General features: G+C 37.0%; 1 protein-coding gene across 1 annotated transcript; it reads right to left on the bottom strand.

The window, feature by feature from the left end:
- Positions 1-1,694: 1,694 nt before the first annotated feature.
- Positions 1,695-13,760, bottom strand: LOC113637941 (myelin protein zero-like protein 2). The gene is made up of 4 exons (XM_027138888.2): positions 13,583-13,760; positions 5,218-5,387; positions 2,645-2,855; positions 1,695-2,549 (listed from the first exon to the last, which is right to left on the bottom strand). The coding sequence occupies exons 1-4, from the start codon at positions 13,641-13,643 to the stop codon at positions 2,380-2,382; spliced, it is 612 nt and encodes a 203-aa protein (XP_026994689.2). The 5' UTR covers positions 13,644-13,760; the 3' UTR covers positions 1,695-2,379.
- Positions 13,761-15,520: the final 1,760 nt, after the last annotated feature.

Here is a 15,520-nt window from a genome sequence, read left to right as displayed (position 1 = left end):
AGTTCATCAAATCTGTTGTTCTCTAGTTCACTGAATCAAATTCTGAACTGAATCAAAATCAGTACCTTGCTTAATTAAGCCTACTGGACACCTGTTTCATTGAATCTTTTAAACAAATCAGTCCATCAAATCTGTGGCTTACTGTTTCACTGAATAAAATTTTGAACTGAATCAAACACTATGCAATTTCCTGCTTAATTCTACCGGGCACCAAATTCTTTCATTATCTGCTATAGATTTCAAGTACATTTACATTTACAGCATTTGTCAGACGCCCTTATCCAGAGCGACGTACATAAGTGCTTAAATCTCTAACATTGGATACATTAATGCTGGTTCATACTTAAGATATCAAGTGTATGAAATAGAATAGAATAGAATAGAACAGAATAGAATAGTCTGTCATACTGTATGATTGTGACACAAAATAAACTTTTAGCACAACATATAGATAAAATAATACTCTAAACAAATGATTGCACAAAGCAATATAGCTGTTAATTAACTATGAATTAAACTGATGCAACATCTGTGTTTTAATCATTTTTCCTGTTTTCTCATTTCTTTCATTTCTTTCTCATTTCTCACTTCATTCTCACACAAATATCACAAATATCAAATATCATATCACACAAATCTAAACTCAAGGCTTGCACTCAACTTCACACACACAAAGTCAGCAAAATGAAAAAGATATATGTCATTTTTAAAGCTGCGAGCAGCCTGTTTGAAGCTGAAAAACAAATCATGCTGAGTAACAGCAGAGCATATGCATGCTCAGCATTCTTGTGCATGCTTGCTTGATATTTTTCTTGATTAAAGGACTTGCATTTGCAAACAAATACTTGTAGGAGTCGAATTAAAAGTTAGAGGGTTTACTGTATTTCAGAGGAAGAGCACAAAACCTGCCGGGTGTAGAGTTGTTGTGTCACAGCTTCAGGGTTCCTGGGTTTCCTCTAGGTTCTCCAGTTTTCAAACCGCTTGCTTTTTCAAGTTTGCTTGAATGATTTAGCTTGAATGATTCCTCGAACTGATGCTGTGGTGTTCCTAACAGCAGTTAGTTTCTATTTAGAATGGAAGACAATAATTTGTCTGTTATATATATATATATATATATATATATATATATATATATATATATAACAGACACTATTTTCCCTGACAATTTGTGCAAATTTGTTACAATTATAGCCATTTTTATAGACTAGCATAACAGTAAACTCAGTAACCCACAGACTAGCATGACATTATACACACAAACTCACAGACTAGCATGACATTATACACACAAACCCACAGACTAACATGACATTATACACACAAACCCACAAACTAGCAAAACAGTAAACTCAGTAACCCACAGACTAGCATGACATTATACACACAAACCCACAGACTAGCATGACAGTAAACTCGGTAACCCACAGACTAACATGGCAATATACACGCTAACCCTCAGATTAGCATGACAGGAATTATGCTAACCCACAGAGTAGCATGCCAGGAATTATGCTAACCCACAAACTAGCATGACAGTAAACATTCTAACCCACAGACTAGCATGACTGTAAACACAGTACAGTACACAAGCTAACCCATGAATTACTATTTTACTAAACACCACATGGTGGGAATGCTTCTCCTGTTATCTGATCCTATTAATTGTTTAAAGAAGTAAAAAGTAGCAGTAGCAGTTGGTTTAAATGTGTTTAATTTGTGTTACACACTTTAGCCGACATGTACATGATAGCTGCTGCTAGGTTACGTTACTTTACTAGACAGTCATAACTTTAGCTAAACAGTGTGTCAATAAGAATGTAAAAAATAGAAATAATAATAATAAAAAAAAAAAACAGTTCTTGACAGGGGCACCACTAAGGGGGGAAAAGTTAGGACGATTGTAAGGGCCCACACACTTTTGGAGCCCCCCAGAGGCTTGTATGTTTGGTGCAAAATTTGTGTGGTAGGGGGCCCAATCTCATTTTCTTTCATAGGGCCCAAAATTGCTAGTGGCACCCCTGGTTATTGCTACAGCATATACAATAGAAATGATTTGTATACATTGTTCTTGCTGTCATATTTACTTGATTCCAGACTTTTAAATGCATAAGAGTGCATCAGAAACAGTATCAGAAAGCACACACATGCTTACACACATGCTTACACACACACACACACACACACACACACACACACACACACACACACACACACACACACACACAATGTAACAAAATCAATACCACACATACATTACATCCAAGCCAGAGGGGGCGCTGAACAGGAAGAGCAGCTTTGCTTAACACATGCTTTTCCCTCCATCATCTCCACACAGTCCTTCATTTTCTTTCCTCCACCCTATTCACAGAGCTCCGCCTCTCACCATACCACAAGGTCTTTTCGTACTCTTCTGAGTTTTTCTTGTCTTTCTTCCTTCCTTTTCATTTTTTGACACCGGCGTATGAACACGCATATGGCAAGGATGACGATCACCAGTAGAACAGCACCCCCGATGGCCACAGCAAGAATAACGATCTCGGAGAAAGGAGCTAGAACAGAAGGTGGAGATGCTTAATAATACCAGCTTTATTTTTATTTTTTTTTATTTTTGGAAAACGTCCTTTCAACATGATGACAGACTCACCTGAAGCGACGACCCGTAGCTGAACCTCTCCAACATTCCCATGGACATCAGGCGGGTTCTTCACCTGGCAGCTGAACGTCCCGTTGAAGCTGAAGGTCACATCCCGAAGCAGGATGGATGCATCACTCGATGAAACATCTCCCACGAACAACACCTTATTCTGGAAGCGACCTTCAATCGGAGGAAACGGCTTATCTTGGAAATAAAACACCTTCAAGAAGCCCACAGAGGAGAAGCGATAGCCATTTTTAAAAGGTTTTCATCATACAAACTTTTGCTATGTTTCAAGGTAAATGTTTGTCATAAGGATGCATTATATAACGTGATTATAATGCTTCACAATTTATTAGATATCAATATTTCTTATAACAATTACAACTGGTTGGGATTAACATTTTTATTCTTAATTTTTTCAATAAAAATGTTTCAAAAAAATCTAATTTATCATATTTTTTGTAAATAACATAACTGATTAATTAATTCATCTTAAATGTTAAATAAAAGTATCACCAAACATTCTCATGATACACACTGACCTAAAGATCTAAAGATGCTTTAAATAATAAACTGTTGCAATTTTCTACCTTTTTACTTTCCATTTCAGTGTTAATCGTTATTGTAGACTTGTCATAGAAGTGTCATCAAATCTTTAAATAATTACATGCCGATCATTTAAAAATGCTTTTAAAGTGATCATCTAAAGAATATTAGCATTATTATAAAAAAATTTTACATACTTTTACATACTTTTACTTCTAATTTTCTTTACATTTCTTCCATAAAAAATAATTGTTGTATACAGAGCCGATCCTGACCTCACTGGGGCGCTAAGCAAAACTTAACTTTACCGTTATTTGCTCTTGCTGACATCAAACTTGAAGAGAAAACTTTACCTGATTGATTTTCTCACATTTCACTCTCATTTTGTTTCTTTTTTTTCTTTTCATGACCAGATGGATAGCTCCGCATCATATTGTTATCTACACAGTAAACATTAACAGGTAGGAGGAGGGGCCCTACGCAACTTGCGTAGTGATCGTAAAGGGCCGATCGGCTCTGGTTGTAGATGTTCAATTAAAAGTATCATAAACCTTTGAAATATTTACCTTTTGTTCAGAATCAGATTCCAATGTTTGAGATAGAATTTGTTTTAAATGATCAAATGTTTCAAATTATAATTAAAAGGATAAAATCGCCACAAATTTGACCAGAATTTGCTGATGTTGCTAATGTTAAAAATGTTTAACTCAATCTTATAAATTGTAAACAAATGTTTTTTTGTCTACATTTGCATTTGAATTGAAAACTTTTAACAGAAATAGATGTTTTTTTAATCATAATTTTCACAGTTTGCAAAAAGTAAATAAATAAAAATACTACATTTCTATCAGTATACAGTATGTCATGCTACAAGAAGTCGATGAATACACTCATACACAGAATATTAGTCTATGTCTATCGTGGATGACGGGTGAAAAATGAAACCCGATTACAAATGGATGCTGAGCCTCAGTCAGCAGTTTAGTTTTTATGATCTCGCTATACGGTTTTCATCTCTGCTGACATAATATAGTTTACTGAAATGGACCTGTTAAGGCAGTTAAGAATTAAGAGTCCACACTCTGAGGTGAAAATATTCATCTTTCATGACAAAAGGTAAAAACACACAGTTTAAGTTACAGTTTAACTGTATGCAACTAGGGTGCCAAAACTAATGAAAAATAAAAATAAAATAAAATTTGTGCATTAAATGCATTAAGTCATTTCTTTTATTGTAATTTTTTTCCTATATTCCATTAAATAAATATACTTTTTATCCGTTTTAATTTACCTATCATTTACACAACAGCAGCTCTAAGGGCCACTTCCTCACCAGACTCTTATTTTGACACTGAAGGCCTTCCATAAATCCTAACTGATCAGCTCATTACAGAAAACTCTACAATATCAACAGTGTAATGTGGTTGCTATAGAAACAGTAACATATTACAACAAGCGCCTGGGATTTGCAGCTACACGACTGCCAGAGTTGTTCTTATAGATTATTATTATTAATCAGCACCTTCTGACCAATCACGGTCCAGAATTTAGTGCAAAAGTTTGTACACCCATCATACAAAATTCGAGGCTTCAACATGTGATTAAGTGTGTTAGGCTATATTGCAAATGTATAAGTTTTTATCCTACTGGAATATTTTCCTATTTACACCTAGAAACCTTTGTTTCTGTGGTGCATCCACACCCTAATGCTCTGACACTCACATGTAAGATAATATCATATTATAAGATAATCAGATAATGTCTACCACTAATTGCTCCATGCCTTTAACACACACACACACACACACACACACACACACACACACACACACACACACACAATTTTGCAGTTAATGATCTGCTGATCAGAGGAGGCTGGACTCTCTACTGGCACCGCCTCTCAACTCGTCCAAGCCTCAGGAGCCCTCTGGAGGCTGCAGAAGGTGTAGCCTACAAGGCTGATAGAGAATACATGGACACACATACACTGATATTCCCTATTAAACATCACACTTGAGGACATAGTGACCTACAGACTCCTCGTTGCCGGGGCGGAGCGGCCTAAAGCTCCAAGAGATAGTGAGAGTCGAGCGTTTGACAGGGACCGAGCTCTGGAATGTGCACTTCAACCTGACATCCGTGCCATTCACCGCCTGCATTCGACCCGATGTGTACACTTTCATTGCAGTCACACCGTGCCATCCTGCAAGACAGGTTATGTCAGTTCAGATAAAAATAGAAAATCAGAGCAATTAACAATTACAATAGCAAAGAAGAAACAGAAGGTGGTAGAATGGCACCACATGGGGTGTATTTGCATACTGTAACCTAATTGGCTCTTATAGTTTATGATGTCATAGTGCCTTAGTGTCACAAAGATAATACTATTTGTATAATTTGTTTTGCAAGTAAATTTATATCATTAAAGTATATTTCTGTACATTTAAATGTCAATATGTGTATTTTTCTGGTAAATTATGCAATACATTTCAGTTCAAAAAATAAAATGAATTTGACTTGATTTGGACCAAACTGGGGAGAAAATGGAGGACGAGACAAAACAAAAGCCTAATAATACTAGTATTATTAATAATTAAACAGTATTAATGATTAGGTTTTTCAGTTCAGTTTCGTTTTTCATTATTTTTATATATAGCCACACAATTCATATTCAGAGCTTTACATACATTTGAGGTTGAGACAAAAAAAAATCTATTAAAATTATTTTTAACTTTGGAAATTTGCAAATTTTTAAAACATGGTATTAAACAATTGAACATTTTTCTACATAATCAACAATTTCTTCATATTATTTTATATATATTTATATTATTTCATATATTAGTATTAGATTTATGAAATATGAAAAAGCCAAGCAGGAAATAAGGTGTACATATATAGAAGCAGATTCATGCTTCTATACACATTTTTTTGTTGTGTGTGTGTGTGTGTGTGTGTGTGTGTGTGTGTGTGTGTGTGTGTGGGAACTGTGTGGGAACTGTGATCCCATGGGGCAAAATCAAAAAATTCATGGGAACGGCCGTTATTTATATCTGTGCAAAGCCCATGGGACTGAGAAAGGCCATGTTCATTAAAATGAGAAGTGTATAAACAAATTATTAATTTATAATTTTATTTTCTATTTCAGGAAATAGAACCAACTCATTTTACCGGACCAAAACTCACACACACTGTTTTCAAGAAATCAAGCAATGTTGCTTTGCTGATTAAATGTTGGTTTTTGTCTGTAAAACATTGACCTAAATATTTGCATCTATGAGAAAATTTACACACACACACACACACACACACACACACACACACACACACACACACACACACACACACACACACAAACCTGCAATACAAGCAAACTCTTCCAACTGAGTGCAGGAGAAAAGTTGAAGCACATCATCCATCACCTTCCTACGGAGAAACACTTCTGAGTGTGTGTGTGTGTGTGTGTGTGTGTGTGTGTGTGTGTGTGTGTGTGTGTGTGTGTTACCTTGAGGATAAAAAAAATACCTGCGTTTACAGGCAAGCATCCAAGCCATCACTGCATTATAAATCCTGATCATAAGTAAAAGAAAGAATTTCCAGTAAATTACATTTGGCAGATTTATCCTTAACGACAAATGTTTTTGTGTCTCGCACGTGAAAGCTCTGAGGTACGATTTGCCAAGTGTGTCATTTTATTAAAACTTCATCTGAAAGGACGATTGGAGCAGCACATTTAACCTTGATGCATGCAAGTGGGCTACTGTTAACTTCATCACAAAGTTCTGCAAACTTTATCGCTATCTTGGCTAGCTAATGTTACAATTAATCGGCGTCTACTTTTGCTAGCTGACACGAGGTTAACCACACGGTAATAAATCGACTTTAATCAGGTTTAGTCTGAATGTGAAATCTGAAAATCTTTAAATGTTAAGGAGTAGACAGCTACACCATTAATGTATACGATAGGTTTGTTTAGTTGCAGCTTAATTAAGTGCTATTCAGTACTATTTTTAATTGCACGATTTAAAGTACAATTATCGTAAGTTCTAAAACATTTTTATTTCTGTATAAACCCATGTTAATTTTTTTTTAAAACACTGAACTAAAAGTAACCAAGAAAATTTCTCACTGACAAAATTACACAACTATTAATATGACCTAACAGAACCTGTAGCTACCTGTTTACAGTTAACTGTTAGCTATTAGTTTACTACACTAAATAAAACAAATAAAATTTTTTTTTATAATTTTCATAAAATTACAACTCAACCAGTGCTTTAGCAATGTTAAGGCACCCATGTTACTTAATATCATCATTTTAGAGCTGTGATTAAAAGATGGTTCACTCTGTTTGCATCTACAATTGTGTGTACAAGTTACAAAACAAAGAAACTGCCAACCAATCAGAAAATAGCACTTTCAGTAGTGCGTTTGGACCAAATACTGTATTATGATGCAATTAACTGGGAAAGTAGCTGCAAAGCATTCTATTTTAAGAAAATCTGCTGTTTGGTTCCATATATCCATTCCAGGGCAGCTAAAAGTTTCCAATTTACCAAAAAGTAGTATTTTTAGTATGTTGAACTACGATGGTGTTTCCAGTGCAACCATGGCAACCGACACTGAACTAAATATAAAGAATGTTGCCCACAAGCGAGAAGCATAGAGTGAACTGAGCGGCGTGAGAAAAGAAATGGCTGCTGGTGTAGGCACAGGGTTAGGCTTTATATAGAAAAGTCTTTTCAGTATGGTCTTTACCCGGTGGAATAAGAAGCGTCTATTCTGTTCCGCGTATTTATTTATGAAGTCATTTTTCATAAACTGCCTCCATACATCACCTCTGTGTAACACGGGAAGGTCAATAAGAGGCATAAATAATGCGTATAAACATGCAGACTGAGCTGCCGGTTTATTAGGTACACATACTGTATCAAATCATTAATAAACTGCCAGTGCAGTTTATGTAGAGGACGAAAACAATATGCACTGGCTACTAAGTGAAGGATTTTAATAAGCCTTGTTTACAGGCACTAGATAGGTAACCTAATAAACTGGTAATTGGATTTAGACACTATATAAATGATACTGATCTGAAATAAACTCTCGAGGTGCTTTAAACTGGAATATTATCACTTCAGGTAGATATTTTATGACAGGCAGAAAGAAAAAGCCTGGTGACGATATATTGTAAGTCATAAGGTAACAATAAAAAAATAAAAAATATTCTAAGCATTTCAAATTGTTGTGATATTAGAGGAATGAAACACAGCAGGATGTGACATTGTGGGAAAATTCAGTTACTGGTAACAGCAACTCCAATTCATCACACCATGTCATTGGTTACTTCCAGGTTGCCCAAAAAGATTTAATGCCATCAATGGAAATTCAAATGGCTGCAACTTGGTAGGAATTAATGCAAATTTGAGATTTGAAATTTTAGAAATTAGTACAAGAGCAACGAGAGTGTGACACATTTTCTCATGTAGCCAATAATTAACCAACATTAGATTTTAACCTAAAAAAATGCATGAGTGTGTGTGTGTGTGTGTGTGTGTGTGTGTGTGTGTGTGTGTGTGTGTGTGTGTGTGTGTGTGTGTGTGTGTGTGAGAGAGAGAGAGAGAGAGAGAGAGAGAGAGAGAGAGAGAGAAAGAGAGAGAGAGAGAGAGAGAGAGAGAGAGAGAGAGAGAGTGTAAACATTTACTGTAACTGAAGGTGACTGTTACTGTTGAGAGAGAGAGAGAGAGAGAGAGAGATGAAGTATACTACAATAGTTATTTCCTGTTTTAAGCCTGAAATAGGAACACAATGAGCGTGTTATTGCATCACTATTGTTCTCATACACTTGTTTTTGTGCCTCTGCAAGTCTTTAAACACACACACACACACACACACACACACACACACACACACACACACACACACACACACACACACACACACACAAATCTAAAGAAATACATTTATAATGACACACACACACATACACACAGTCTCAGACAGCAACAGGCCACCACTTGTCTGTATATTTTCCCCATTTTTCTCTATGATGTCCTTATAATCCACCCAAAAAAAAAAACAACTCAACGTTTATTTTAAAAACATTTAAAAGAGCTTAAATATTTTTTGGATACCGAATAATCCTTATATTAATGGAAGGTCCTCACAAAGATTAAATGAATGTGTGTATGAGCGTGTGTGTGTGTGTGTGTGTGTGTGTGTGTGTGTGTGTGTGTGTGTGTGTGTGTGTGTGTGTGTGTGGATGAGGTGATAGGTTAAATTGTGGGTATATGGGTAAGGTAAATGTAACAAGAAATCTAAAATAATTGAACGCCTTCCAGGCACAAAAAAACAAGCACACATTTCTTTGTCCTAATGAGGTCCTTACACTGACAAAGATAATTAACCCTATGTTGACCCTAACCTTAACCTAAACAAGCAGTAGGAAATATTTTGTTTCTAATCTGTATTCAAATAAAAGCTTTAAAACCTCTGTAATTTTGTGAGGACCAGATGATTGAGAGCATTTGACATTCCTTTTTCACATGGCCCTTTTTGGACCTCATAAAATTTATTTTGTTTTTTAAATATAAGTTGTAAAACTCTATAGTTTAAGAAGGATTAAGTGAATAAGATGTCAGTTGACAGGATCCTATCATTATGAGGACCATTTTGGGCCTCATTAAGTACTAAAAACACACAATATATTTTTTACTCATCATTTAACATTTTCAGTGCTGTTCATAAATAAGTTAGTGTTATTAAATTATCAAGTGTGTATTCTGTAAACTGTAGTTGTGATAGGTGTGTAGGTGTGAAAGTGGAATGTTTTATTATTAACATTTAAACCAATACCTAGCTACCGACGTAGCATCATCATTTTTTTGTACTATATTTCAAGCCCTTTTAAATTAATTTATTTTAATATGGCTCTTGGCAAACAAAGTAGATATATGATCCAGAATCAAAGTGATATTAAAAAAACACACACACATAGTAAACAAGGCCAAAGAGTAATCCAACAAATAAGCATGGCAGGTGGTGTAAATCAGAGGTAGAGAGCTGCTTTAGAAATGGCAAGACTTCAGAAAGTGTTAACACACTCAGGATGCTTATAAAATAAACAGGAAGCGATCAGAAAGTGATGTTCATTCTAGGCAAAGTTCACTCTAGATCTCTTGTGACTATGACCTCTGCTGGCTGGGAGGAGGAGTGCCCTGAGTTCTAGATAAAATATTATACTTGTTGTTTTTTTTTGTTGTTGTTGTTTGTTATTCGGTATTGCCATTTCACTGTCATGTATTCCAAACATTTTTCTGTAACAATGCACTTTCCCCTAAGATCCTAAATGTTTTTGTTTTTCATTTCTGTAGTTCATAATAGTAAGAGTGTTAGAGTAAGAGTCTGCCTTATTCTTCCCTGAGTGATCTGCGCTGCTTGCATGATCACTTCTAATCCAATTTTCCAGTGACAGATATGTACATAGTGCTGTCAGTATGGCGTGCATCACTCAAAGAGGATTTCCACATGCTCATGTATTCCCACTTGGTAAACGTGGTAAGCCACAAGAGTCTGCATAGATTAGTGTACATGGAACACTAGCTTTGAGTTGAGTTTGGAGAAATGGACTGCACACGCTTATGTTACAAAAATATGTGGACGAGGCCTTAAACATTTCTAAAAAATAAGCTTAAGTTGTTCATTAGGTGGGAGGCACGGTGGCTTAGTGGTTAGCACATTTGCCTCACACCTACAGATGTGGGGGTTCGATTCCCATCTCCACCATGTGTGTGTGGAGTTTGCATGTTCTCCCAGTGCCTCGGGGATTGGCACCTCTGGAAAATTGTCTGTAGTGTGTGAGTGTGTGAGTGAATGAGAGTGTGTGCACCCTGCGTTGGGTTGGCACTCTGTCCAGGGTGTATCCTGCCTTGATGCCCGATGACGCCTGAGATAGGCACAGGCTCCCCGTGAACCGAGAAGTTCGGATAAGCGGTAGAAAATGAGTGAGTGAGTGAGTGAGTGTTCATTAGGCCATCAAGGTTCTTAACATCTATTCATTCATGTTCTATACCACTTCATTTACACAGAGTCCTGGATCCCGGAGCCTATACCAGGGGAATTGGAGCACAAGGCAGTTTGCAGGGGATAATTGCACACCCATTCACACAAAACAGAGATTCCAGTCAGCCTACAACACATGTCTTTGGACTGGGGGCTGAAAACAGGAGTAATCAAAGGAAACCCCTGAAGCAAGGAGACAAACTCAGGGCAGAGGTGGGAATCAAACCCCCAAACCCAAAGGTGCAAGGCACCACAAGGTTCTTAAAAATGTTATTAGAATAATGATTAGTAAAATAAATTTGGACTGATTTGCTGCTCCCCATTTTAGTGCCCTTTTTAATGCCCTCATTGACTTGCCCTCACTATTACCCTTGAGGGGTGTTATTACCAACACCATTTTAGGGGCTGTGTCATTATTGTATTGGATCAAGTGAGTTTTGGTAGATGATCCATTGAAGGGTCAAGGGCTGAAGTCAAAATACGTCAAGTTCGACAAAATTTTGCAGATGTTTCTGTTTGAATGAATGACCACATTCTTTCCACTTAACTTCTATAAACTCCCGTCTCTCCATTAGTGAGAAAGCTTCTGCATTCACCAAATCCAAATTTTCTCCTTGTTATTGAAAACCTTCCACCCAAGAGTCTGTAGTGGCAAGGTCTGTCTATCTAGCACAAAGGAGAATGCCCCCATTACTCCCAGAATTCTCCCCAGTCTTTACAGCTCCACATCGCTCTCCTTCTTGTTTAAAGTGTGGTTTGCTGTAATGAAAACAAAAATGCCAATGCTTTCAAAAATGCTCTCCTGAATGTCCCCAAGGTTCATACTTTGAAACATTATGTAGATTAATCTTCATGTCTATTTGTGGGCATGGAGTGACGTGGAGGAAATGTGTGGTGAAAGCGATTACTAGCTTGTAGTGTAGTCCAAGTGGTGTTGCAAGGCCAGACATTCTTTAATCACTCACAGGAAACACAGGAATGCTCAAAGACATTATTTCAAAGTCATTAAATCCTATATGGGAAAGTCATTAAATCCTAAAGACAATGTCTCAGAAGCCTTAATGTTTACGCATCCTATTGTTTTTTAAATGACATTATGAATCCTTGTATTTTTAGATCTATTTAAGCAGAAATTTTACTTTGCAAATGAGATCTCAATTTTCTTAAAGCCATGGCACATTTAATTACTTCTGCGCTGTCACCATTCTGACTTTTATGCAAATATATGAAAATGTATTCTCTAAATGTTTTAATGTTGGCTGTGAGTGTCCTGACCCATATGCAAATGAGAAATATGCTAATGAACCTCTAAAGTTTATTGTATGTGTTCTCTTATGAGAGGTGAGCTAGCCAATATATTATCTAAAAAAGAAACTTTACCTATACCTAACCTACACCTTAACACCTACACCTGACTTAAGCTTTCATAACCACAGTTCTTGACCAAATTCCCAAAGCTATGGTCCCAAGACAGATCTCAGTTTTCAAAACAAATGGCTGAAGATCTGCATAAATGTTCCTGAATATCTCAACATAATATCCTTATGCAAGCTCCCAACCCATCTGCACCAAACCCCAAATACACCTGAACCAAGCTTGCAAAACATGTAAAAGGAAATTTTAAATTATCTAGACCAAGAAAAGCCAAATCAAGGTTCCAAAAAACTTCAAAGAAAGTCCAACGAATCTCGGCACATCTGCAATAAGCTCTTAACACATCTCTACCAAGTCCCGAATCACAGAAGCTCCTAGCACATCTACAGCAGTCTTTAATCACAACCTGAACCTAGGTCCCTAAATACTAAGAACTAAGTCAACAAACCAATTCACCTGGATAAATGTTTTTAAAAGAAATGTCCCCAAACCCCTGAATCCAGGATCATTACACAAAACCTTGAATCAAATCCCAACACACTTTTAGCATCCTGATCAATATGCAGATGAGCTTAATTACTCACTCACTCTCACTCATTTTCTACCGCTTATCCGAGCTACAGACAATTTTCCAGAGATGCCAATCAACCTACCATGCATGTCTTTGGACCGGGGGAGGAAACCGGAGTACCCCGAGGAAACCCCCGAGGCACGGGGAGAACATGCAAACTCCACACACACAATTCGGAGGCGAGAATCAAACCCCCAACCCTGGAGGTGTGAGGCGAACATGCTAACCACTAAGCCACCGTGCCCCCCCTAAGATTAATTAGTTAATATTAATTAGTTAGCTATAAACTATAGTTTCTATAATACTTCCCTTATATGTAGAAAAACAATGTACTATTTTAGGTGAATTACGTTTAGGCAAGTAGACAAAGAAACAGTTTTCCTTTATTTTCTCACCTGAAGTGAAGAGCAGCACTGGGAGGAAGAGGAGAAAGTGAAGAACCCGTTTGAGACACATGTGGAAAAAAGGTTTTGCACTCTTGTTTACTCCGTAAAGGATTGACTTCACCTTCCTAGATCCCCAATAGGCTTCTGCTTTAACACGACGACTAGCACAGCCGTTTATAATGATAGGATGCCCTCCCTTGCTTCTTTCCTTTCCTCCCTCCCTTCCTTATACACTTTATACTGGACATGCCTACGCTGTGAATGCTGCTCTGGATTACTCTAACACTCACTGCAAAATCTAGCAGTGCTCTTATTACTGACACAAGTCAACATCACTTGTGCAAATTCAACATAAGCCTTTATTAAGTCAACACTAAATGTTCATTTCATGCTGTGTCATGAAAAAATCAGTCCTTGTGCATTTCTCCAACACTGAGCTACTATTTGAGAAGATAAGCCAATTAGGTCAAAGGTGAATCAGTGCTTTTTATCCGTTCTGGTATCTGGTTAAATAATCAGGAAGCACGCATTGTTTCAAGAAGAGGCGTGTCGGTTATTATAAAAAAAAGAGGTTGATAAGTTGTTATTTTTGGAGGTTGTGGTTGGACGTCAGTTATAAGAAAAGTTTCTTATCTCCTACTGAATACTGGCATAAATCAAACTACTTAAAGTAAACACACACTTTGATTTTATCACTACCAGTCACCAGTCTGTGTTCCTGATACTGGTTGCCATAGTTACCAGTGGTCGATGAAACTTTTAGTCCAAAACAGATAATTATATATATAGATATATATATTTGCATAAAGTTTAACTTTTCTCCACATAGTTGCGTCAGTGATGTGGACACGCCCACATCTAGAACAATCTCAGGTTAGTCTATGTCACTGTTTCATTACAACACAATTACAATATTACTGTAGCAATGTGACCGTATTACATACACACACAAACACACACACACACACACACGCACGCACGCACGCACGCACGCACGCACGCACACACACACACACACACACACACACACACACACACACACACACACACACACACACACACACACACACACACACATAAATACACACACACTACAGGATGGGCTGAATAAATAATAAATTAGACACAGGCAAGGCCCAACCTTAATAAAGCCATAATAAAAAGAGACATAGAAAGTAAAAGTGTGTTTAATGAAATGTTTTTTTTCTCTAATTGTTATTGATCGAGGTAATTTGCTCCAGAAACAACTTGTAATTTTGGAAATTAAAACCTCCAACATACATTAAAAAGCTGATCGGTCCCTCATGATGGATTTACTGTGCTGTGGATTTTTATCAAAACTTCAAAAGTTTATCCAGCTGTTGTCATCAGATGTCACATTTCATCGATTGTCATTCACACTGACTACTATTACACTGAATTATTATTATTATTATTGTTATAATTAAAATTATATATATAGTACAGTATTGTATTTAAAGTTGGATTGAGTTCATATCTCCACCTGATGGAGCCAGAGGGTCATATGGAAAGCCAAAAGAGTCAAAAGTTCAATGAAAGATGGCTCTTTAGGTAGTGTACGTTCACCTCACACCTCCAGGGTTGTGGGTTCGATTCCCGCCTCCGCCTTGTGTGTGTGGAGTTTGCATGTTCTCCCCATGCCTCGGGGGTTTCCTCCGGGTACTCCGGTTTCCTCCCCCAGTCCAAAGACATGCATGGTAGGTTGATTGATCTCTGTAAAATAGTCCGTAGTGTGTGATTGCATGAGTGAATGAGAGTGTGTGTGCCCTGGTTGGCACTCCGTCCAGGGTGTATCGTGCCTTGATGCCCAATGACGCCTGAGATAGGCACAGGCTCCCCGTGACCCGAGGTAGAAAAATGGTAGAAAATGAGTGAGTGAGAGTGAGGAAATAATAATAATAATAATAATAATAATAATAATAATAA

This window comes from Tachysurus fulvidraco, chromosome 11, assembly GCF_022655615.1.
Source record: "Tachysurus fulvidraco isolate hzauxx_2018 chromosome 11, HZAU_PFXX_2.0, whole genome shotgun sequence".
NCBI classification, from domain to species: domain Eukaryota; kingdom Metazoa; phylum Chordata; class Actinopteri; order Siluriformes; family Bagridae; genus Tachysurus; species Tachysurus fulvidraco.
This window is presented reverse-complemented; position numbering and strand designations above follow the sequence as displayed.

Bases quoted from the DNA above. Each gene is read 5' to 3' on its own strand.
- LOC113637941 (XM_027138888.2), bottom strand. From the start codon at position 13,643: ATGTGTCTCAAACGGGTTCTTCACTTTCTCCTCTTCCTCCCAGTGCTG. The intron at 2,856-5,217 runs GTAGGTCACTAT...GGCTTCTTGAAG, and splicing joins GCCCCGGCAACGAGGAGTCT to GTGTTTTATTTCCAAGATAA. The intron at 2,550-2,644 runs GTGAGTCTGTCA...CTTCTGTTCTAG, and splicing joins GCTACGGGTCGTCGCTTCAG to CTCCTTTCTCCGAGATCGTT.